General features: G+C 38.2%; 1 protein-coding gene across 2 annotated transcripts in view; it reads left to right on the top strand.

The window, feature by feature from the left end:
• The window catches only part of Usp24 (ubiquitin specific peptidase 24), a 150,542-nt gene that overhangs the window by 30,487 nt on the left and 96,874 nt on the right, over window positions 1-23,181 (top strand). For both annotated transcript variants that reach the window (XM_005398504.2, XM_013521671.1), the window contains 4 exons: window positions 13,375-13,540; window positions 14,849-14,916; window positions 18,526-18,669; window positions 19,212-19,334. In XM_005398504.2, the coding sequence (XP_005398561.1) occupies window positions 13,375-13,540; window positions 14,849-14,916; window positions 18,526-18,669; window positions 19,212-19,334 (501 nt within the window). The remainder of the gene's footprint in view (window positions 1-13,374; window positions 13,541-14,848; window positions 14,917-18,525; window positions 18,670-19,211; window positions 19,335-23,181) is intronic.

The following is a 23,181-nucleotide window of genomic DNA, read 5'->3' on the forward strand; positions in this document are numbered from 1 at the left end:
GACAAAAAACCTGACGACCAAAATTAAGGAAGGAAAGGTTTATTTTGCTTACAGTTTGTGGAGGTTTCAATCCGTACTAGGCATGATTATAAGGCAGAGTGGCACGTGGCAGAGGGCTGCATCTCAGGGCGGCAGCCACAGCTAGCCCGCAAGCACCCACCAGGGCGGAATCTGGGAGGAATGGCCCAAGCACTTCTTCCTCTCCCTTATATATGCAAACTATCCACTCCAGGGCGGGTGCAGCTCTCACACCCATATTCAAACTCTAATAGCCTGCCCCAGGGCTGCAGGAGGCTTTGGGGGGACACACAGACAAAAACCATAACAAGCACCTATCCTGTGTCAGGGATTGCAACCAACAAAACAAAAATTCTGCCCTAGTGGAGTACATCCTAGTGAGGGGAGACAGACAAGAAACAAGATAAATAAGTAAAATAAGTAAAACATTGCGTGTCAAATGGTTATAGGTACTGCAGGGGAAAAAAGGCAGGAAATGAGAGAGAGCAGGCTGAATGGGCAGGTATGACATGGCTGGTTTTCATATAGATGAAGGTTTCCCTGAGAAGATCAGGTCTGAACAAAGACCTGAAAAAGATGAGGGCATTGTCTGATTATGAGACCTGAGAGCATTGTTGGATTATATGCTCCAAGTTAGAGTTGGCAAACTTTTGCAAAGGTTTACACAGGAAATATTTTATATTTAGTGTGTATATAGTCTCTGTTGCAGCTACCCAGCTGCTGTTGTTATATGACAAGCTAGAGATACATGTAAACAAATGAGGCCAGTGTTCCAATAAGAGTTTACTTTTAAAAAGCAGCCAGTGAGCCGTACTTTGTAGAAGGGACACCTGCTACAGCCTGAGTAGGAGCAGGGTTGGCAGGTTTCAGCAGCAGCAGGGGGGCCAGCACGGTTGGACTCAGTCAGGGAGAAAGGAGAGGTCATCGCTTCAGTTGAACTCTGTCAGCATGAGGATGTTGTTGGAGGTTTACACAGGGTTAGAACATGATCTGGTGGGAAAGATAAGGAGTTTGTTTCTGCATATGTTAATTGAAGATACCTATTAGATGTTCTAGTGGAGTTCAAAATGGGGCTTGGATATATGGCTGGAGTCCAGAGAATAGATCTGTATGGGAGCTAAAATGTGAGCCTTCAGCTCAGAGATAGTACTTAACATTAGACCACTTACTCAACAAGGGGAGTAGTGCTCCAGAGGGACAAAAATTTGCTTTTGGTGGAGGGATGAAAAAATTCTTAAATATGGCAAGGAATTACTCTACAGCTCAGCCCCACCCAACACAGTCTCATTCCATAGTATTTAATTATGTGGGGAGTGAGGTGTTTAAGAAAAATGTCTAAAAGGGCTCTTTGGAGAGGGGAATAATGAAAACAGGTTGAAAAACTGCATTAGATTGACTCACTGAGATCACAGTGAGGTATGACTGCCGGCATTGAAGGCACCCCAGGGTTTAGATACGGGCTGATATGGACAGCAGAGGAGCTTGAGGGAGTGGCTGTGTTCACCAGGAACAGGTAAGGGTTCTATCCTGGAACCCAGTGAAGGTGTTTCAAGTAGGAGAGAGGAATCAGTGGGGCTAAATGTTGCTGATGGCTCAGGTAGGATGAAGACTAAGAATTAATTGTGTGATTGAGTTGTGGTGAAGAAGTTGCATGTTTACTTGGGATTTAGTTTAAATACCATTTCATGTAGTGGGTCACCTTTGACCATGAATAGGGTGAGTCCACACCCTTTTTTTTTTCTTCATTGTGGTTAAAAAATACATAATACAAAACTTACCATCTTAAATTTTTAAAGTGTACAGTTCAGTAGTGTTAAGTATGTTCACATTATTGTGAAAGAGATCTCCAGAAATTTTCATCTTGCAAAAATCTGAAACGCTGTACCCATTAAATAACTTGCTGCTTCTGTACCTCCCATCGTGGCAACTACCATTCTCCTTTCTGGTTGAGGGAGTTTGACTGCTTTCGATACCTGTGTAAGTAGAATCCTACAGTATTTCTCTTTGTGACCGAGGTGTGTCACTCAGCATTGTCCTCAAGGTTTGTTCATGTTGTAGTATGCAGTAGGATTTCCTCCTTTAAAGAAAGCTGAGTGGATCCTCTTAGGTTCTTTCATGCATTCCTGGAGCAATATATTCCTTAAAAGAAGTTATAACTCCTTATTTAACTGGGTTTCCCCCCTCCCCAATATGGTTTTTCTGAGCTTCAAAGGCAGACTCTGTCTTACTCATCTGTGTGCACAGCCTCTGGGAAATGAGAATGCTATGTAAAAAGAGAAGACAGTAGCTTACTTTGCTTAGAGGAATCATGAAAATTTCGTTGAAGAAAAGTAGGAATTTTGTGAAGCTGAAAAAGGGCATTTTAGGGCCTTCTAGGCAGAGGAAGGCGTATAGCAACATGTGGTTTCCTGGCAGGACCTTGTGCACACAGGCCTGAGGAGCTCAGGGTAGCTAGAGCAGAAACGAAAAGTGGCAGATGGGTTTGGGGGCTGCAGAAGAGCCCTACACAACTGTGCAAGAACTTGCATTTCTCTAGTACCTGCAGGCAGCTGGATGTGATGAAGTTTCTGAGCAAGTAAGTGATAGAGTCAGGTCCCTGTGCATGCATGTGTGTTGTTTGTCTGTTATTAAGGAAGCTGCCACTGGGGGGATGGTGGGGGACACAGAAGGGATGGCAGTTGTAAGAGTGTGGCAGCAGTCCAAGTCCAGGACCTCATACAAAGCAGTGTGACTGTGCAGGAGAAATTTCTGAGGTAGCATCATTGTGGTGTAGATGGTGCGATCACACATTGTCAGTTTGGGACTATTAGCGAAGACACTGGTTTGAGTTAGAACCTTTGAATTTCTTGTGGTTGTAGGAAATCTGAAGTGTCACTGGGCCCCAGCATAATAGCCCCAGTCCCTGGGGATGATCTGAGGAAACTGGTACTACAATTGCCTATTTCTTTGTTCCTGGAATCATTGAGTCCCAAACTTTAAATCCAAGTGAAAGGATAAATTCATATGTAAGAGAATACTGTTTAGCTGTGTGTGATGGTGCACACCTATGATCCCAGCACTTGTGAGACTGAGGCAGGAATGTTACTGCAAATTCAAGGCCACCCTGGGCTACAAAGTGAGTTTAAAGCCAGCCTGAACTGCATAGTGAAACTCTGTCTGAAAAAGACCAAAAACAACCTACCTTTTAATTATAAGACAACCCCTTCTCATAAAAACTTTGTTTCTAATATTCTAAATACATGAATAATCAATCAGAAAGGGTAATGCAGGGGACCAGATGAAATATCAACTTTTGTAGACTAGGAAAATTGTTTACTATTTATAGCATGGAATTAATAGGCATTCAGGAAAATAGTTTGCAAACAAAGGAGATACAATGTGTTAGTAGCTTGGAGACTGTCTACACTTACCCATCATTTCTTCTTTTTTGAGAAAGCAGTATTACAGTAATTATTTTCTTAGTCTGAAATAAGAGAAGAAATATGCAATCTGCATGTAACTATCCCTGAAGTGCTTTGACAGTTATTTCATAAATAAGGTTAACAATGTCAAGATTTAATTAAAGTTATAACAAATTAGTTACTTGGAATCAGATGTTCATATTTTTCCTTAAGCACTTCAAATATATAGAACCAGTTGTCTTTTTTAATAGGCAAATCCATTTAAAATCATTCTGGAGAAGTCTGTGGATGATTCTGTTGTCATCATTTTTCTATACACTGAGCTGAAATTTAGCATTTTTTCTGAGTACATTGTACTTAGTAGGATAGTTCAGTAATTGAATTATTAAAATAAACTTTAAGCCAGGTGTGGTGGCTCACAGGAGGATTGCTGAGAGTTCGAGGCCAGCCTGGGCTACAAAGTGAGTTCAAGGCCAGTCTGCAGTACATAGTGAGACCCTATCTTAAAAAGACAACAAAAATAAAATAAAATAAATTTTAAGCAACTCTGGCAGTCTCTTCATTAAGTAGAATAATTTTCCTTATCTGTGTTCATTGAGTCACTGGGCAGAGAAGACCTTATCTCTTTACTAGCAGGCATGGGCACCTCCCAAATAGATTTTTTTTCTCTTTCAGTAGAGTAGGCTTAAATTTAAATGCATCCTTGTCAAGTAGAAGGGCAGTCAGTTTATTGTCTTTTTTAAAGGTTACTGCATTATCCTCATGAGTAAATTATAAACCTTAGTCTGAACAGATTACAAACAGAGGAAGTTACAATGTCAACTCTTTGAATTCCTTACATGTTCATGTTTCTATCAAGTATTATGGGAGTTACAGAAACCTTGTTTGTATTTCCGTTTGCATTTATGGGTAAAAAGATGATATATTTAGGAAATACCCTAAAATATTTAAAATGTGTGAGTATGTATCAACAGCCTTGTTTTGATTTTAATCCTAAACTGGACGGTTTAGAAATCATAATTTGATATATTAACACATTTATTTTTTTGGATTACTGAATGCAACAAGATATAGTGTTACTAGAATTTTTTTTTTTTTTTTTTTTGGTTAACACAGACATCACAATCTCATTTCTCTTCTGCCTTAGTGCCGGAATTGTGTGTCTCTTAATAAGCACTGGATTTATATAAATACTGTAATGTTTTTCAGTCTAAAATGAAATCAGTGGCATATCATAAAAAGCAGTAAAGACATTGCCTCAAGTCATGAAAAAAGCTAAAAACATTTGTTTTACTGATACTCTTGAAAAATAAGGTAATACTGGTTTTGAAAGAATGACCTGTGCCTTCTCTCTGGAGTACCGTTTACCTTAAGCTTTTTCACCTGCGTACATACTTGTCTTTACTGCACATGTGGGACACCCACAGGGTGGCTTGACTTTTCATTTTTCTGCTTTCACATTGTCCTGTTCTGTAAAGACAAGAATTGTGTCTTTATCTCTTACCTCCAGCACTGAACATATTGTCTGAAACATAACAGGCTATTTAGAAATATGTTTCTATCAGTTTAGAATCAGTGCATATTACTGGTAAATTGTATCATTTGACTTTGGCATCCAATAAGAAAATAGTATATTATATTCCACAGTTTTTGTTAAAAGTCTGATACATTATGTCTTTTGGAAGCTATTTTGCAGTAGAGCATTTCTAAGCTGTTTTGCGTGTATTCTCTTGCTCAATATGTGATTTTTGCCAAGAACAGACTCTGCTCAAAATGATGACTCAGAATATTAAACTAACCTAAGTATGGGTGTCATTGTTCCCCCTTTCTATGTCTTTATGTTGGCAGCAGCCTCCTCAAAAGGTAATAATACTGCTCTTGGATCATTTGCGAACTCTTGCTTATTACATGTGTGTTCCCTCCATTGTAAAACCAAGAATGTTAACTGCTTACCAGGCAGCATGTTGTTTTCACCTATCAAGTCTTAAATATATTATTTTTTTTAAATTGCTGTTTTAAGACTGTCATAATGGCTATAGGTATTGTATTTTTATTTTAGATCCTTAAGTGCAACTCTGTTTTGAAACTCTTTGATATGTGCATATACACGTTTATGTTTAGCAACTATAATCATTGAACTCATTTTTATTAGTCAGCCCTTTCACAACTTTTTTGAGACTACAATTCACATACCATGGAGTTTACTCTTTTAAATTGTTCATTCAGAGTTGTGCAACCATGATAACCATTTAATTTTAGAATATTTTCGTCACCCCAGAAAGGAAAACTGGTATCCAGGTAGCAGTTACTTTCTCTTCTCCCTCTCCCCATCCTCTGGCAAGCATTGATCTACCTACTGTGCTTGTGAACATACATCTTCCAGACATTTCATGTAAACAAAAAATCATAAATATGTGGCGTTATATGTTGAAGTCATTCACATTGTAGCATGTATCATCATATTGTTCATTTTTAAGGCTAAAGTATTCCATTGTACATTCCTAATACATTTTGCTTATTGTTATCAGTTTTGTTAAACATTAGGGTGTTTCTGTTTTGGGGGTATGAATGGCCATGCAGTGATGAACACTTATGTACAGGTTTTTGTGTGGACACACATTCTCATTTTTATTAGGTATATACCTAGGTGTAGAATTGCTGTATCTTTTGGTAATTGATTGTTCTTTGAGGGACTGCCAGATTGTCTTGAAAAGTGGCTGTACTATTTTATTTTATTTTATTTTATTTTTTTGTCTTTTTGAGACAGGGTCTCGCTATGCAGTTCAGGCTGGCCTTGAGCTCACTTTGTAGCCCAGGCTAGTATCAAATTCATAATGATTCTCCTGCCTCAGCCTCCTGAGTGCTGGGATTACAGGTGTGTGCCACCATGCCTGGCAGCTGTACTATTTTAGAATCCCACCAGAATGCATGAAGGTTGCAGTTTATCTACATTCTTAACAATACTTATTATTGCCTGTCTTGTTACTTTAGCCATCCTAGCACATGTGAAATTGTATCTTGTGGTTTTGATTTGTATTTTTCTAATAAAATAAAACTGTTTTATGAGCCACGTAAATGTCTTCTTTCAGAGAAATATTCATTCAAATCCTTTGCTTATTTTCCAATACTTCAAGATTGGAAGATTACAAAATTGAGTTGTAAGAGTTCTTTTTTATATCAGGTTCATGTCCTTTATCAGGTATATGATTTGCAGATTTTTCTGTTTTGTGGGATCTCTTTTGAGTGAATTTTTGCATGTAGAATGGGATAAGGATGTGGTCTCATAATTTTTGCTAGTGTGTGTTCAGTTGTCTTTACTCCATTTGTTTAAAGAGTGCTCCACTGAATTGCTTTTATTTCTTTGTCAAAGATTAAGTTGTCTTGTCACCCTTCTTAAAAATCAGTTGCCCATTAGTGTAAGGTTTCGTTTGTGGAATCTCAGTTCTATTTCATTGATCATTTACTCTTGTGCCAGTATAATGTAGCACCACGTTGTTTTGGTTATTGTAGCTTTGTGTAATTAAGTTTTGAAAGTGGAAAATGTGAATCCTTGAACTTTCACATATTTGGCTGTTGAGGGTTTTTTGCTTTTTTTGTGTTGGTTTTAGGATCAGACTACCAATTTTTGTAAAGAAACCACCTGGAATTTTGAAGCTGATTATTTTGTTCCATGAACATGAGCTATCTTTCCATTTATTTAGGTCTTCTTTTAATTTCTCCTAATGATACTTTGTAATTTTTAATGTATGTCTTATACCTTCTAAGCATTTTCTTTTTAATGTTATAAATGGAATTATTTTCTTAATTTTCTGCTGTGATTATTCATTAGCATTTAGGAATACAATTGAAGTTTGTGTAGATAATGTGTTCTGCAACTTTGCCAAACTCATTAGTTCTAGTAGCTATTTTAGTGAATTCCTGTTTTCTGTTTGCAAAATCATGTTGTCAGTGAATACAGTTTTATTTCATCTTTTCCATTCTGAATAACTTATTTCTTATTTTGCATAATTGTCTCCACTAGACATACGAGTAAAATGTTGAACGGAAGCTGTGAGAGCAGACTTTTTGTCTTGATTTTAGAGGAAAGCATGCAGTCTTTCACAATTAAGTAGAACATTAGGTGTACGTGGTTTTATAGATACCTTTCACTGGGTTGAAGAAGTTGTGTTTTATTTGTTTGTTGAGTGTTTCTTTTTAATTGTGGAAGCCTACTAGATTTTATGCATATTTTTATGTATCAATTGGCATGTCGTGTGTTTTTTGACCTTTTTCACTATGATATCTTACTTTCTTGTCACTGGGGCACAGCACCCACAACCTCAAAAGGGGACAGGTTTGTTTTGGCTCACCGTTTCAGCCCATAGTCAGCCAGCTCCCAGACAGAAACAGGCTGGCAGGGGGGCGTGGCAGAGGAGACAGTGCTCCTGTCATGGCAGCCAGGCAGCACAGGCAGTGAAAGGAAGATCCAGGAAGAGGGACATTTTCTTCCTCATCACTTCCCCAGTGACCAGCCTGTCAGGCCAGACCCCACCTGGTCAGCTATGGTGTCCCCATGATTCACTCATCTTCTGAAAGCCCTACCTCGAGCTCATGAGGCCTTTGAGGGACATTCTCCATCCAAGCCATAACATATAGTGCGTCATAGTGATTGACTTCTGTATACTAAACCAACCTTTTACTCCTGGAATAAATTCCACTTGGTCACTGCAGTGGTGGGGATGTGATTTTCCCCACAGGGTTCAAATACTGGAGGCAAGGGCCTCGGTGTGGTGATGTGGGAGGTGGAGGGAACTAGCGAGAGAGAGGTCTTTAGGCCATGAGGGACCTGCCCTTGGAAACAGTTCAGATATTTCTTGTGGAGCTGTGAGTCAATTCTGACCTGTTCTGAGAGCCTGAGGCTGATCCCTGAGGTGTCCCTGGTCTTCTGTCTGATCATATCTCTCTCACTTCTGCCATGATGGCCATCCTCTGTTAGGCCCTCACCAGAGTCCAAACAAGTGGGGCCACCCCATCTTGGACTTTTCATCTTCCAAAACTATGAGTTAAACAACCCTCTTGATTTGTAAAGTTACATTGCATTAGGTATTTTGTTATAGTAATGGATGATAAGCTCATTCAAATATTTCTATGTGTATTCCCTAAGCTCAGTAGAGCATAGTTAGCAAAACCAGAAAATAGACATTAATTCAGTTCTAAAGTCCTTTGAGCCCCAAAAGTAAAACAAAATACATGAAAATTCCTGTCTTAAGATCCAGTCCTATATTGTGTCATACCTTTCTAATCTCTAAGATTTTCATGACTGGCATTTTCTAAAGAACAGAGACTAAATTTTTTTCTAGACTATTCCTTATTTGGATTTCTTCATGGTTAGATTTAGGTTATATACTTTCAGCAAGAATGTCACAGAGATGATAATTGTACCCTTCACAGTGCACCATAACCGGAAACTCAAGGTTTGCCTCATTACTGATGGTGTTAAGGGTCCTCTTCCCATCAGGAAGCTCTTAACTTTAATAGCTGATACATTCATTTGATGATTTGATGGCTTCTTGTGTGATAAGATTTATTAACTTCCATAGAAATTGGTAACCATTCCACAGTAATGACATACACCTACTTCAAAAGCAGCTGTGTGGGTTTTACGTACTTTAATTCTACTTTGACCTTAATTTAATAAATTAAGCATTTAATCTGCCAAGGCTGCCATAGTAAAATACCACAGACTGAGTGGCTTAACCTGTAGAGATTTCTCACAGTTCTGGAATCTTCAAGTCCAAGGTCAGGTTGTCACTAGGGTTGTTTTCTGGTGAGGATTTTTTTGCTGACTTGTAGGTCTTTTTCATTATGTCTTCATTGGCCTTTCTTCTGTGTACCCTCCTGGAGACAGAACTCTCTGGTGTCCCTTCCCCATAGAATATGGATCTCCCCCTTCGGGACCTCATTTAATCTTAAGTGTCTCCTTACAGATTCTATCTCAAATATAATTGATGTTTCACAACTGTGGGTTTTGCAAAGAGGATTCAACCAACCACAGATCAAAAATATTTGAAGGGAGAAAAAAACTGTACTGAACATGTATAGTTTTTTCTTGTTATTATTCCCTAGATAATATAGTGTAACAACTATTGGCATATCATGTACCTTGTATTAGATATTGTAAGAAACGTAGAGATGATTTGAAGTACTGGAAGATGTTTGAAGGTTGTATGCAAATACAAATACTACACCATTTTATATAATGGGCTTGAGCATCCATGGGTTTTGGTATCCCCTGCAGATGTGACTTTTTCTCAGAGTCAGTCACCTGTGGATACTGAGTGACAGTGTGATAGTCACATAGGGAGTAAGGTCCTCAACATATGAATTTGGGGGAAACACAGTTCAGACTATGACCACTGAAGTGGTAGAGCTTTTTTCTCTTTTTTCAAGGAAGTTTTTATAGCTGCTAGATACCTTAGGTGATTTCATCCTTGAGTTGCTGCATTAACTCCATAGCGGTTAATGGGAGCTATCCATAGTCATGGCATATATCCACCTCAGAATCAGCCAACTGAAGTTTTCATTTTCATGTGTATTAATTCTACTTTGGCCATAGGTTAAGTAAGCATTTAACAAGTGTGCAATTCCCAAGTTTTTATTCTTTGGCTCCCTTCAGGTTACTTTCAGTAAAATTGGTTTATTTACAATAATTAATTAAGTGTATTTTTTAAAAGTGTTATATCTTAAGAGCTGAATTTCCCCTACATATTGATTCTAAATCTGCTTAATTCACCACCCTCACTTCTCTCCCATTTATATTGTTTTCTGCACTTAATTGCCTTCTTCTTTATCTTATTTCCATCCCAATTAAAAAGTGAAAATAATGTTAGATTTCTTTAGGTATCATTGATAGGGGATTGAAATTAGTTTTCATCTGTATGCTTTTTATCATTTCTGCTTATATTTTTTCTTTCTTTAATTAAGGTTAAACTTTTTTTAATGGAATAAATGATTTTACTTACTTTCGTAATGATTGAACTGTGACCCGAACTGTGAAAATGACTAGGTTTTCTGGCGCATGAGAGTGGGCTTTGGGCTCATTTTGCTTTATGACACATTAGCATGGTGAGAGCTGGCAGAGACCCTGACATGTGGCCCACTAATAGCTGTATGTTTTTGCATGGATTATTTTTCCATTGAAAAATATTTATTGAAAATCTACTTTGGTATAGATACTAGGCTCTGGGGAGAAGAAGTGGCAAAAAATAGTCAAGGTTGGTGCCCTCATAGACCTTGTCTTGTGGGGCTAAACACAGTGAGCCACACGTAAATGTCAGATTATATCAGTGAGCAGTGCTGTTGGAGGAGGGGTTCAGGAGGAGAACAGCAAGTAATAATTGGAAGACTGGACCTAGTTTACAAGTTCTTGGGAAAACTTCCTTGAAAAAGTTAAGGATATATAGAAGTTAAGTAGTTAAAAAGGGCAGAAGAGTGAGTTAGGAGTGGTGGCGTACAAAGCCATTTATTGGGATATCTGAAGTCCCCATGACCTGTGCTGGGTTCTGCAGAAGGCCAAGGTTCTAGATGAGTCTGGAGGCTGGACTCAGCTGCAGCTCCTTCCAGCCTCCAAGGGCTGGTGCTGCATGGACCTGAGTGGCTGTTGGAGAGGACACACATGCCTGCTGCCTCTTCAGCTGGGGTCTCCCTGGACCTCGTGTCTTGGGTCCATGGTGTCTGTCCCAGGAGAGCAAGCCCAAAGAAGGCTGTTTTGCTTGGGCACCATGCAGGGTCACTTCTGCATTCTATTCATCAAAGCAGGGATGCATAATCCTACTGTGGTTTAGGGCCAGAGAAAGTTAATACCACCTTTTGATAAAGTGTGACAAAGTTCTAGAGGAGCATATAGGACCAGGGACATTGTTGTGGACTTTGGGAAAATAGTCGGACATAGAGAGCATTGTATCTGTCCAAAAAAAAAAAAAATCACTTGTTCTGCATCTCTTGGGATGACTGTGATTTTTATCCTTGATTCTACTTATGGAGGTGTAGTCCAATTATTGATTTATGTCTGGATGCTCATTATCAGAAAATGGATAAATAAAATGTGGTATATACACGTGGTGGAATATTATTAGCCCATGAAGAAGAAAGAGACCATGCCATTTGCAGGAAAATGAATGGAACTTGAAACCATATGCTAAATGAAACAAGCCAGGAAGTTATATAGAACATGGTTTTCTTACATGAGAAACCTTACAAAGAATAAATAAAAACCAGGACACAAAAATGCAGACTTAAACATGGGGAATGGGATGAGGAAGGAGGAAGAGAGGTCAAAGAGATGGGGATAAAAGGATCCAAAATACATTATGTTAAAAGCACACACCAAATCCCCAAAATGAACATGACTGTTCTGTCTTGCAAACATGTACACAGAAAAAGTAAAAGACAAGGCTTTAATGGTTACTGAAACTGCACTTCAAAGATGTTACCATGCAGTCAGTATGGTGGGGAATTAAAGTATTAGTAAAGCAATAAACCAAATCCTAGGGAAACAGAAGGAGTACAATACAAGTAAGTTGAGTGTGCAAGGAGAAAGAGGAAGAGAGGAAGAGACGGTTCACTCAAGGCCTTGCAGAGCAGTTGAAAAATGATATTGGGGGCTGGGGATTTAGCTCAGCGGCAAAGCGCCTGCCTGGCAAGCGCAAGGTTGTGAGTTCGGTTCCCGGTACCGGAGAAAAAAAAAAAAAGGAAAAAAAGAAAAATGATATTGGGCTATCTTGAAAACAACAGGAAGCCACTGAGGTATTTTAGGGTTGGCATCAGAGTTGTGTTTTCTAAAGATCAGTGTGGAGAGCAAGTGCAGAGGGGAGAGGGAGACCGGTTAGGCAGCTGGTGCGATGATCCAGGCATAAACTCTGGTAGTATGGACTCGGAGAGAGCTGTGTAGATGGACAGAAGCAGATGAGTCTGAGAGAAACTGAGGTCTCATCACTGGTGGTGGGGGTGGGAGAACGGTGTTAAGACTGATGCCCTGGCCTCTGGCTATGCTGGCAAGTGCATATGGCACCCCTCACCAGAATGGAGAACAGAAGTGGACCTGAATAGAGGGCAAGCCCGTGAATTTGGCTTGGGAAACACTATGTTGGAGGTGTCAAAGAGGAACTTGTATTTGTAGGTCTGAAAGTCCGAAACAAATCTAAGCTGAAGTCATATTGCTAGTAGGGAGTAACTGAGATTTGGAGAATAGATGAGATCATCCTGGGAGAAAACGGAACCAGAGGAGAAGTGGGCCTGCCACCAGTGTCTGAGGAACCTCAGTTGTCTCTGTAGCTGGGAACGGGAAGGCATACTACAAGAACAGCCCAGCTGGGCACAGTGGACCCCAGGTGGAGGAGAGCTGGGAGGTGAGGCAAGAAAATGGATCATTTCAAAAGGAGGGATGCTCAGAGGTCAATCCTGAGCATAAGGCAAGGACTGAAATATGGTGACTATATTTAATGAAGCAGCCACTCTGGAGAGTAGGGAGTCTGGAGCCCAAATTGGGCTGCACCAGGAGTCAGTGATGAGGTGGAAATGGCAAATTAGATACCTCTGAAGAAGTTTAGCCCCTCAATGAAAAGAGAGATGAGGACAAGATGGCCTAAAATGAAGGTAGCTTTGTTGTTTTATGAGAAACTGAGTTTGCTTTTCAAAAGAGGGATGACCTAAAAGAGAGAGAAGATGCCAGAACAATGAAAATTGGGAATATTTTGAGGTTTTCTTGATGAAAGATGTGATTTTTATAAAGAAAGATGGAGTCCACACTTTTAGTATTAATAGCTACCAGTGAACTGCTCTGTGTTAAATTCTAGAGTAGTCATTAATTGGTATATTTGCTTTTTCTCTTTTTTTTCTTTCCTTTTTTTTTTTTTTTTTTTTTGTACCGAGGATCTAATTCATTGCTTTCTCTTTTAACGTCTTTTTTTTTTCTCAGAAAAATGATGAAAATGGAAACTGCTCAGGGGAAGGAATTGAATTCCCTACAACAAATTTATATGAACTGGAAAGCCGTGTTTTGACTGATCATTGGTCCATTCCTTACAAGCGAGAAGAATCACTTGGCAAATGCCTATTGGCGTCTACCTACTTAGCGAGACTTGGTAAGCTTTCCTATCTCAGAATACAGGAGATTTCTTCCATAGGTGGTTGGAGTTAATCTTAGCACCAATCATTATCTGTGTGATCTTGAATGGATCATTTATTCTCTTAGTCTCTGTTTATCACCCTGTGAATAAAAGCTTTGAACTACGTCAGCTGTTTTCTTCTAGCAGCAATACCAGGAGGGTTACTTAAAATATAGTTGTAAAGCTTTATAGCAGTTAAAATTGACTTTTTCCACAGAACTTTGGAGTACTTTAAATTTGAGCTTTGAAGATTGAGGGTATTGATTTTGTGTTTAAGAACAGAATAAAGGCTAGGGATATAGCTCTGTTATAGAATACTTGCTTATCATGTGTGAGACTGTGGACTCCATTCCCAGCACCACCAGAAAAGAGGAGAGAGGAGAGAGAAGCAAATAAATAATGTTTAGTTCACATTCATTTTGTTTATATTTGCCTGATCCTGTTGTCTTAAATAGTTTGCAGAAAGAAATAAAAATGTCACTGCATTAGAAGAGTGGGTGTCTGTGTAAGAAAGCTTTTGTACTGTAAATCTGTAAAAGAAAATAATTTATTCATATTAAATTTAGTTTTAAAATTGAATGTAAAAATAAAATAAAATAAATGTAACCATTTTTATGGATTTTTTTTTTTTCTCTTAAGACACGACAAAAGGAAATATTAGGACTGGCTTGGATTTAACCGTGACAGGTTTTGTGCTGCATTTAGGACCAGCTTCCCAACCGTAGCATTTTTTGAGTCCCTGTTAGGATATAGATACTCTGCTAAGCAATGGATAAAAAAAGGAAAATTTGGTCACCAGCTGTCACTGATAAGCAAAACTGTTTAAGAAGGAAAAACATTTCTTGTGAATTACAATTTGATAGTAAATTTATTCACTCGCTTACTGTTTATCACTTACTCTGTAAATTGTGCCAGTGTTCTATGTATTTTATTAGACAAAGTTGATTTGTTTTCAGGAAGAAAGGTGATTTGGGAATTTATTAAAAATATCTGTGGTTTTTATAGAGTTACTTAGGAAAAAGTAATGGCTATCACGTAGCTGCTATGTTGTCATTACCTAATCAGATCATTGAAGTTATTCTGAAATGGAAACATAAGTTAACCATTTTTTTTGATCTAGTGCTATGGTTATTTCTCAGCTGTTATTTTAGCAGAATGTCTAATCCTTAAGAATAAAGGTTTCTATGATAAATAGTTCCATATGTATGAATTTGTAACAGTCTATACTTTGTACAAACTGCCTAACATCTAAAGACAGTTTATTCTTTCATTTATTTTACCAAGGTCTTTCTGAGTCTGACGAGAATTGTAAAAGATTTATGGATAGGTGTATGCCTGAAGCATTTAAAAAGGTAAGAAAAGTGTACCAATCTTTAGACTTTTTCTTTTTTCTGAGGCAGGGTCTCGCTATCTCAGGCTGGCTTTGAACTCATTATGTAGCCCAGGCTGGCCTCAAACTCATGGTGATGCTCTTGCCTCAGCCTCCCTCATGCTGGGATTACAGGGGTGCACTACCACCTCCAGCTATCTTTAGACTTTTTTGATGGGAGCAATAGTACATAGGCTTTGTATTTTATTTAGTTATTCATGTTTAAGAGCAGCTTATGAATCTTGTCCAACTGATGAATTCTCTAATATGAAAAAAAAGTAGCTCTGAATTTGAGGCTTATTTACTTCTTTTCTATTTAATTGTTTGAACTTCCCTTTGGTTGACTATAACTTTTATTTCCCACTATGTAATTGCTAAAAAATAGATTAAGATTTAGTTATGTTAGGAAATTGACATCTTAGTAAACCAAGGGTTGTGGCATGTAGGTAGAGTATTCATTTACCAAAATATGAGCTATTTTATGCCATATTGAAGCAGAGACAGACACTACTACTGAAAGTTTCACCAGGCTAGGTATTCTTCCTGACAGTCGGCGGCATCTCTGTCGTGAGCCAGAGTGATACACGTGCTTGTTCCCGTTCTGGCCACATCTCTTACAGAGCACTTTCTCTTTCAACAGTGGGAATAGGAGATCACAGGAATCGTGTTTCTAAAAGCAGTCTGACTCAGCATGATTCCCTTTTCAGGACTTGAGTCTTGAATCCTCACAAGAAGAGGGACCGTGTCTGTCACAGACCCTACCCTTTTCCCCAGTGGGTCTCCACGTGCCTAGCGCATAGAGTGAGCTCAGTAGTCTTGCTTGAATGAATAAATGAGTCTCTTGCTGTCTTGTACTGCTGGATTTTGACATCCATTTTTGCCCCAAATGCACATAAATCACTAGAACTACAGAAAGGTAAAATGTCTATTTCTCGTAAAGCAAACTGTACTTTGCAGATGATTATGCCTATCTGCATTTTGGTAGATTGACACCCTTGATTCAGAGCTTAGAAGTTAACAAAATTAATTTCAGAAACAAAATTTTATCCTCATCTTTGAAAACAAAGAAATATTTTAAGTTGTCATTTGAGTAGAGGTTATATAGAATCGGGATTTACCTTCATTTTAGGGGAATTTAAGAATTCTCTTAATAGTGGTAGCTTTAAAAATAGCAGACTTTTTAAAATGTAACATACCATGACTCATATCTTAATATATGTATAAGTTTACAGAGAAGGAAAATACAAGTTTATCAATCATGAAAAGGGACTTCTTAATCTTAAAAAGAACCTTTAGGTTGAGGATTTCCAGATTCATTCAGCCCTGTATCGAGTCAGCCCTGTATCAGTGAGTTGCATATTTGAGGTATGATATTCTGCCTCTGTGCTCAGAGATGTTTCACACAACTTCTGTACTGTGTCATCAGCAGTTATTAGCAGTGTAATTGGTTAAATGATTGATGGTTTCTTTGTAAAACTATGAGCTTGAAGGTGCCCGGAATTACGTGAATCAAAATTGTGAACACAAAAATCTTAAGTTCTTTTTCAGTTTAGAACTACTAAAAAGGTTCCCCTCTCTCTCAGTTAGGCATACTTTATCAAATCCCAAGAGCTACGAAATTACACATGCCTTTAGGCTCAGCTGCCAGAAAACTCAGCAAGGGTTAATGTAATTGGGACCACTTCCCTTATATGTTTTCCTTAAAAGTTGCCTCAGCCATTTTTAGAAGTAGTGATTTGACTAGGAAGTGATTGCAGGAATAAAGTGCGCAGAAGGAGCGTTGATGTCATTTCCACGTTTTTCAGTGTGAACCACCAGGCGGGCCAGAATCCTTTACTGCATATTCAGGCAAAGAAGATAACCTCAGCCTGGCCATAGTACAGTGCATGGTTATGTCTAAAACTCCTCCCTGCAAGGTGCTTCTTTTCTCCATCTCTCTTAGAACTGCATTTTCAAGGTGAAAAGTGAATAAATCAGTTGATACCAGAGGGGGAGGTGATGCTTAGTCTACATACATTTTCATTTTGTAATCACACAAAGTTGCTCATTGTTAATTACTGCTTTATTTTATTTAGTTTTTAAATATAGGAAGATTATGTAATCAAAAATTCTTGCAAAAGTAATAATTCACTGGCTTATATAAAATTAGTCTTAAGGTTTTGCTCATTTGAGCATATTGTAGAGCCACTGGTATTTAGAAATCTGGAACTGAGTTTTTTCTCTGCAGTTTTGGGTTGCTGTGTGTAAGTTTTCAGTATGACCAAGAGGAGATTTTTATTGCACAGAATTTTCATTCTAGAGGGAAATATTAACAAAAATATGAAAGCGCCATACCAGTTAAAGTGAAATCCTTTGCTTTCTCATCCCCTATTCTGGCAGATGCTCCTGAGTTAGACTTCCCCAGATACTTTAAGACTAAAATTGACAGAATCCAGTTTCTTTTTTATTTTATGTACTTACTTTTTAATTTTTATAAATTTTATTAGTACATGTTTATGGTACAGTACATAATGATTAGATTCATCGTGGTGAGTTTGTACATTACATAACATATCTTCTTTTTACTTCCCTTTCCCCTCCTCCATCCCTCTATTTCTTTGTCAGTTTCTTTTTTAAACAAATGTAAGAAGCTGATTATAAGATGTACCATTCTTTTATGTTTGATTTTTATGTTTAGGAAAAATAGTTGCACACCAGTATTACAATATCTTATCACTTAGAGGTATTTTAGATTTCTTTAAACATGTAAAAGTTCATTTCTTCTGTACATGCCCAAAAGGAAATAAAAGCAAAAATATTAGTAGGGCATTTCTACAACTTGACTAAATTTAGAGTCATGTGTCATCTGGTCAACAGGTAGGAAGATGCAGTTCTATTTTCTTTTTTTTGGTTTTTTTCCGGTACCGGGAATCGAACTCATGACTTCGCGCTTGCCAGGCAGGCACTGCGCCGCTGAGCTAAATCCTCAGCTCCCACTTCTATTTTCGAGATGTTAAAGAAATGTGAAAATAATGTGTGTTAAAATCCATGAAATAAAGCATCTATTTCTCAGGTTCCAGAAGTAGTTAATATTGACAGCTGTCAGGATATATTAACAGTGTCTTACCGTTTATAAAATGCTTTCGTGTTTGTGACATCTTTTGATCCTTGTAATGTCGTGTGAAGTGGGCAGGAATTACCCCTCATTTGAGATGAGAGAACTGAGCCTCTAAGAACTCAGGTAAATTTGTTCAAGTCCGTGTAGCTAGAAACAGTAGCATCCAGAATTGATCTCAGCATTTTACTTGCTGTATACCACTCGAGGTTTCCTCGTACTAATAATGAAAAATAGAGTACCAAATAAAAAGTTTCTTCTACATAAACTGCCTTCATGAACACAGGAATTAAAATGAAAAAAACGGTTGTATTGACTTTGAATGAAGTAAATGAACAAGTAAATGGATTGACAGCAGTTATGGATCCTTTAAAAGCAAGCCATGTGCATAAAATAGGTATTTTGACCATAATCTCTCATTTGTGGTTGACCTGATGAACGATTGCTTTATTTTCTTTTATCAACTTAAATCCTAGACTGACCTTTATGTTTTTGTAGCTCCTGACATCAAGTGCTGTTCACAAATGGGGTACTGAAATTCATGAAGGGATCTACAACATGTTGATGCTATTAATAGAGCTAGTTGCAGAGAGAATAAAACAAGATCCAATTCCTGTTGGTCTCCTGGGTGTGCTGACAATGGTATAGTATCTCTTGTGTTTTGATTTTATTTCAGATACTTGGTATTCTCTGACTTGTGATTAATGATTTTATCGTGAAGGATAATTAGCTCTTAGAGTTCTGGCTTTTTTATTTTAAATATAGACCAACTATCTCATGTTTCAGTTCAAAACAAAATCTTTTCTAATTTTGATGAATTTTCAGCTCATAGAATGATTAGTTTTCCCTTTTTCACGCTGATTATTTAAATCTTAAATACTTCCATATGGGGTGTTTCATCTTTTGGTTTTGGGCCATTTAGCCAGCTCATGCCTTTTCCTCCCCTTTGGTTGTCTCTGTGGCCCTGCTCAGCCTGTGGCCGTCCTTGCTCACCTCTCTCCCTGCTGCTTCTGCTTCCTGCTGGAGCAGCACATCTATCCTTTGCTCCTCTGCATTAGCCAACATTTGCTGTTCTTGAAAGTTTCCATTAATGGAAGGTCCAAACCTATATTTTTATCTTTTCTAATGCTAATGTGTTACTATAGAAATGGAAAATAACATTTCTCTGTTCTCTTTGAATCTAGGCGTTTAATCCTGATAATGAATACCATTTTAAAAACAGAATGAAAGTCTCTCAAAGGAATTGGGCGGAAGTGTTTGGAGAGGGAAATATGTTTGCTGTTTCACCTATGTCTACTTTTCAAAAGGTAAGCATAGTTCTTTTATCCTTCTATAGAGAAGTGAACTGAAAAATAATTTTATGCTATAAAATTTACCATTTACATGGAAAGATTAAAATAATCTATAAAAAATTACAGATACTCTATATGAAATGCCTTAAAATTTATTCAGATATTACATACTTTCTCTCTAGCTATTAACTGTTACGAAGAATCTTATACATTTGAAACTGTATTTGATAAGATAAGAAATGACCTCATTTCCCTGTATAATGGATTATCAGAACCTCAGTTTAATTGGTTTGTCCCTTTCTTAGAGATACTTGAGACAGGAGAGGATTTAAAATGATTTGAAATAAGTAATTCTTCCTAAGATGTCATCTACTCATATACAATTTTATTTCAAATTCCATAAGCATTGAAACTTCTGCTTTTTCACACCTGGAACCAATACCTTTGTTGGCTGTTGAAAAGTCTACAGTGTGTCAATAACTTTATCCCTGAAGGAGTACGTAATCTAAACAGCTAAACAGTTAATTTTAGTTGATAGGAAACTTACCTATCATTTTAGCAAAGTTTAGTTTTAAGAAGAGTTTATTGACTACTCAATGCATTTGGCATTATTCTAGGTTTTGGATATATAAACCTAGTCTTTGTCTTTAATAAAGTATTAAATGTGGTTTCTAGCTTGTAGCATAGTAGAAGTAGTATAAAAACAAAAAATTACAGTATAATAAACAGTAAATATAGTACCATGTACTCTGTATAGAATAGAGGGCAAAGAGTGGTTATTGCCACGTTGGTGGCCTTACTCAGTACTCTGGAGAGGAGGTGAGAATTGAAAGGACAGTGAACGTGTACTTTGGAATTTAACTACCACACTAACCCTATGAGTTGGTTAGACTCTTTCTTTGTGAGACACAGAGGTTAAGCACTTGACCAAGTGTAAATGCCTGGTTGTAAGAACGGCTAATGCTTTCTTTAACCATATGAGTACTGCCTACTAATGTACTATAATCTTCTCTTCTCCATTAGTCTCTTTTCTTTTGGAACTGTAGAAACCCTGAATATAGTGGTTCACTGTAGAAAGTACTCAGTGAACATTGGTTCTCTTCCCTTCAATTTCCATATGCCACAACTGAGACTAGAAAGAGTCAGTCTTCGTATTTTTTCTCATTACCACAAAGGAATTCTTCTGCTAAGGCTCAAGATTCCATCCATTCTTGCTTTGTCGAGTACTGTATTTTGCTTCTAGGTTTGTGATTGCTTTGGTTCCCTCAGGCTTCTCCTTACTGCAGCATCATCCCCCCTGCGTGCCGCGTGCTCGGGTGTTCTGCCCTCAGAGCACATTCTCTCTGGTTTCAGCGTCGCACCCTGCTCTTCTGTGCGTCTGTACGGCATGAAGGGTTCCAGAACCTCCTCTTTGAGTCCCTCTTGCAATGGCTAACCTAAAATTTTAATACAGTAAACATACAAAACTTAGAATTCAACATCTTTATTCTCTCAGAGTGAACATAGAGACTTCATCATGCTTCTCATGATCAGACCCTGACTGGTTCTTACCTCTCTATCGTTACTGTGCGTGTCTTAGTCCTGTCCTGTCTTTTTTTCACCAGAAAATAGATAGTGCACCCTGTAAGTGTCCTTTATAGTGCGTGTCCATTGGCAGTTATCTTTACTTTAATGGCCTAAATGTAACTGCATATTCCATTTCTTGAAGAATATTTTCACTGGTTTTTTAATTCTGGGTTTATAATGTTTTTCTGCCAAAATAGTGAAGACACTAGCTCATTGTCTCTGGCTTTGATCCTTGCTGTTGAGAAAACGGCTGCTGATCTGACCATTGTTTCTGTTCAGAGATCTGTCATTTACCCCTGTCTGTATTTTGGGATCGCTTCTTTGATGCTTGTCAATTTAACTACCATGCAGTTGACAGATATTTTTTATATTCATTTTGAATCACATGTATCAAGCAGTTCTGTGAATTTCTCAGTCATTATCTTTTAAAATTTACCTCTTCCCCACTAGTCTCTCTTCTTCTGGAATTTTGGTTGGATTATGTTAGACCATTTTATTCTGCTTCATGACCTGCTTCATATTTTTGTTTGTCTTGTGCCACATTTGTCATATTTCTCTAGATCTGTAGTCCAATTTACTGTTCTATTTAATGTTTAACCTGTTCATTTAAATTTTTAACTCCAGTCACTGTATTTTTAAATTTACGTAATTCTGTTTGGTTCTTTTATAGTTTGTGTCCGAAACCTAAAAACTTGTTTTGTGTATGTGTTGTGTGTGTGTGTGTGTGTGTGTGTGTATTCTTGTTTTTTGTTTTTTGTTTTTTTTGTATTTCTGAGACAAAGTCTCACTATGCAGTTCAGCTGGCCTTGAGCTCACTTTGTAGCCCAGGCTGGCCTCAAACTCGCAAGGATCCTCCTGCCTCAGCCTCCTGAGTGCTGGGATTACAGGCATGTGGCACCATGCCCGGCATATTATGTATATATAGATTATAGTATATGCTTGATTATTTGTTTGATTTCCATGAACTCACATTTCTTAGAATTTAGTGTAGGGAAATTTTTTTTTTGAGGCCTGAGTTGAAAGTTATTTTCATTCCAGAGAGAATTTGCTTTCACAGCCAGCCATGGTGGCACATGCTTGTAATCCTAGCACATTGGAGGCTGAGGCAGGAGGATCATCATGAGTTAGAGGCCAACCTGGGTTACACAGTGAGTTCAAGTCCAGCCTGAACTACATAACGAGACCCTGTCTCAAAAAAAAAAAGAAAAGAAAGAGAGAGAGAAAGAAAAAGAATTTACTTTCACTTTTTTAATGCCTGGAAGCCCTGTAGTCTGAGACCACTTTAGAATGCATTTTAGTTTCCACCCAAACACAGACTTACAGATTCTCCAAATTGTACATAGTCAAAGTTTTTCAGACCATGAAGTGAATGTGAACTTGAGCAGCGTTTGAGTGGTGTTCCCTGGCTACAGATTCTTTCTCCCCTCCATCCTGTGCCAAAGTAGGCAGTTCTCCTTGTCTTCCCTTCTGCAGTGTGTTTGCATTCACTTCCTCTGCCTGTGGAGCCCCTTGGGTTCCAGCCTTAGGCATCAGTCTCTTCTGTTTGCTGTTCTCTGAGTGCTGTTCTCTCTGCTCCATCTTGATTGTGTGTCCTGTCCCTCAGCCACAATTTCTTTGTTGATTCCCGCCCATTTGCCCAGTGTTTATCAAGCCTTCCTTATTCACTGCTTTCTGAGAAGCATTTTTCATCTGTGTAGATTTGTCATCTTTATGCAGATAGCTCTCCAGTATGTATCTCTGTAGCCCAGACCTCTTCTCTGAACACACCAGACTTGCCGAGTGAGCATCTCCTCTTGGCTGCCACCCAGAGTTGTCAGTAGCGTACCTGAATGCATGGCGCCTGCCTAGCCTTTATTCTTCTCTCAATAAATAACATCCGTGTCGGTTACCAGCACGCCAAAGACCCGAGAGTCTCCTACAGTTCATTCCTTTTTTCTTATTTCCCCACCTCCAAGCCATGAGCAGGTTCTGTGAGTCTGTAGCATTCCTCCAGTGACTGTCTCTCTCTTTACCACCACCCTGCTCCTTACTGCTGTGTCCTGTCTGGTCATTGCACTTGTCTTCTAGGTGGTGGTGTCTGACTGCTGCTCACTGTCCCATTCTTCCAGCCCATTCTCAGCAGAACTGCAAGAGTATTCTGAAGACACAAACACTCTGCTGTGTAAAAACTTTGTGTTGCTCTTTGTAATCATAGCCTATGAGCTTTCTTGTGGCTTTGTTTCTGTCTACACCTCATCTGTCCCTGTTTCTGGGGTCATCATGTTTCAGCGGGCAGTTTTCACTTAGTTTTTCAAAC

The sequence above is a fragment of the Chinchilla lanigera genome, unplaced genomic scaffold (assembly GCF_000276665.1).
Source record: "Chinchilla lanigera isolate Chin_1 unplaced genomic scaffold, ChiLan1.0 scaffold00063, whole genome shotgun sequence".
NCBI lineage: Eukaryota > Metazoa > Chordata > Mammalia > Rodentia > Chinchillidae > Chinchilla > Chinchilla lanigera.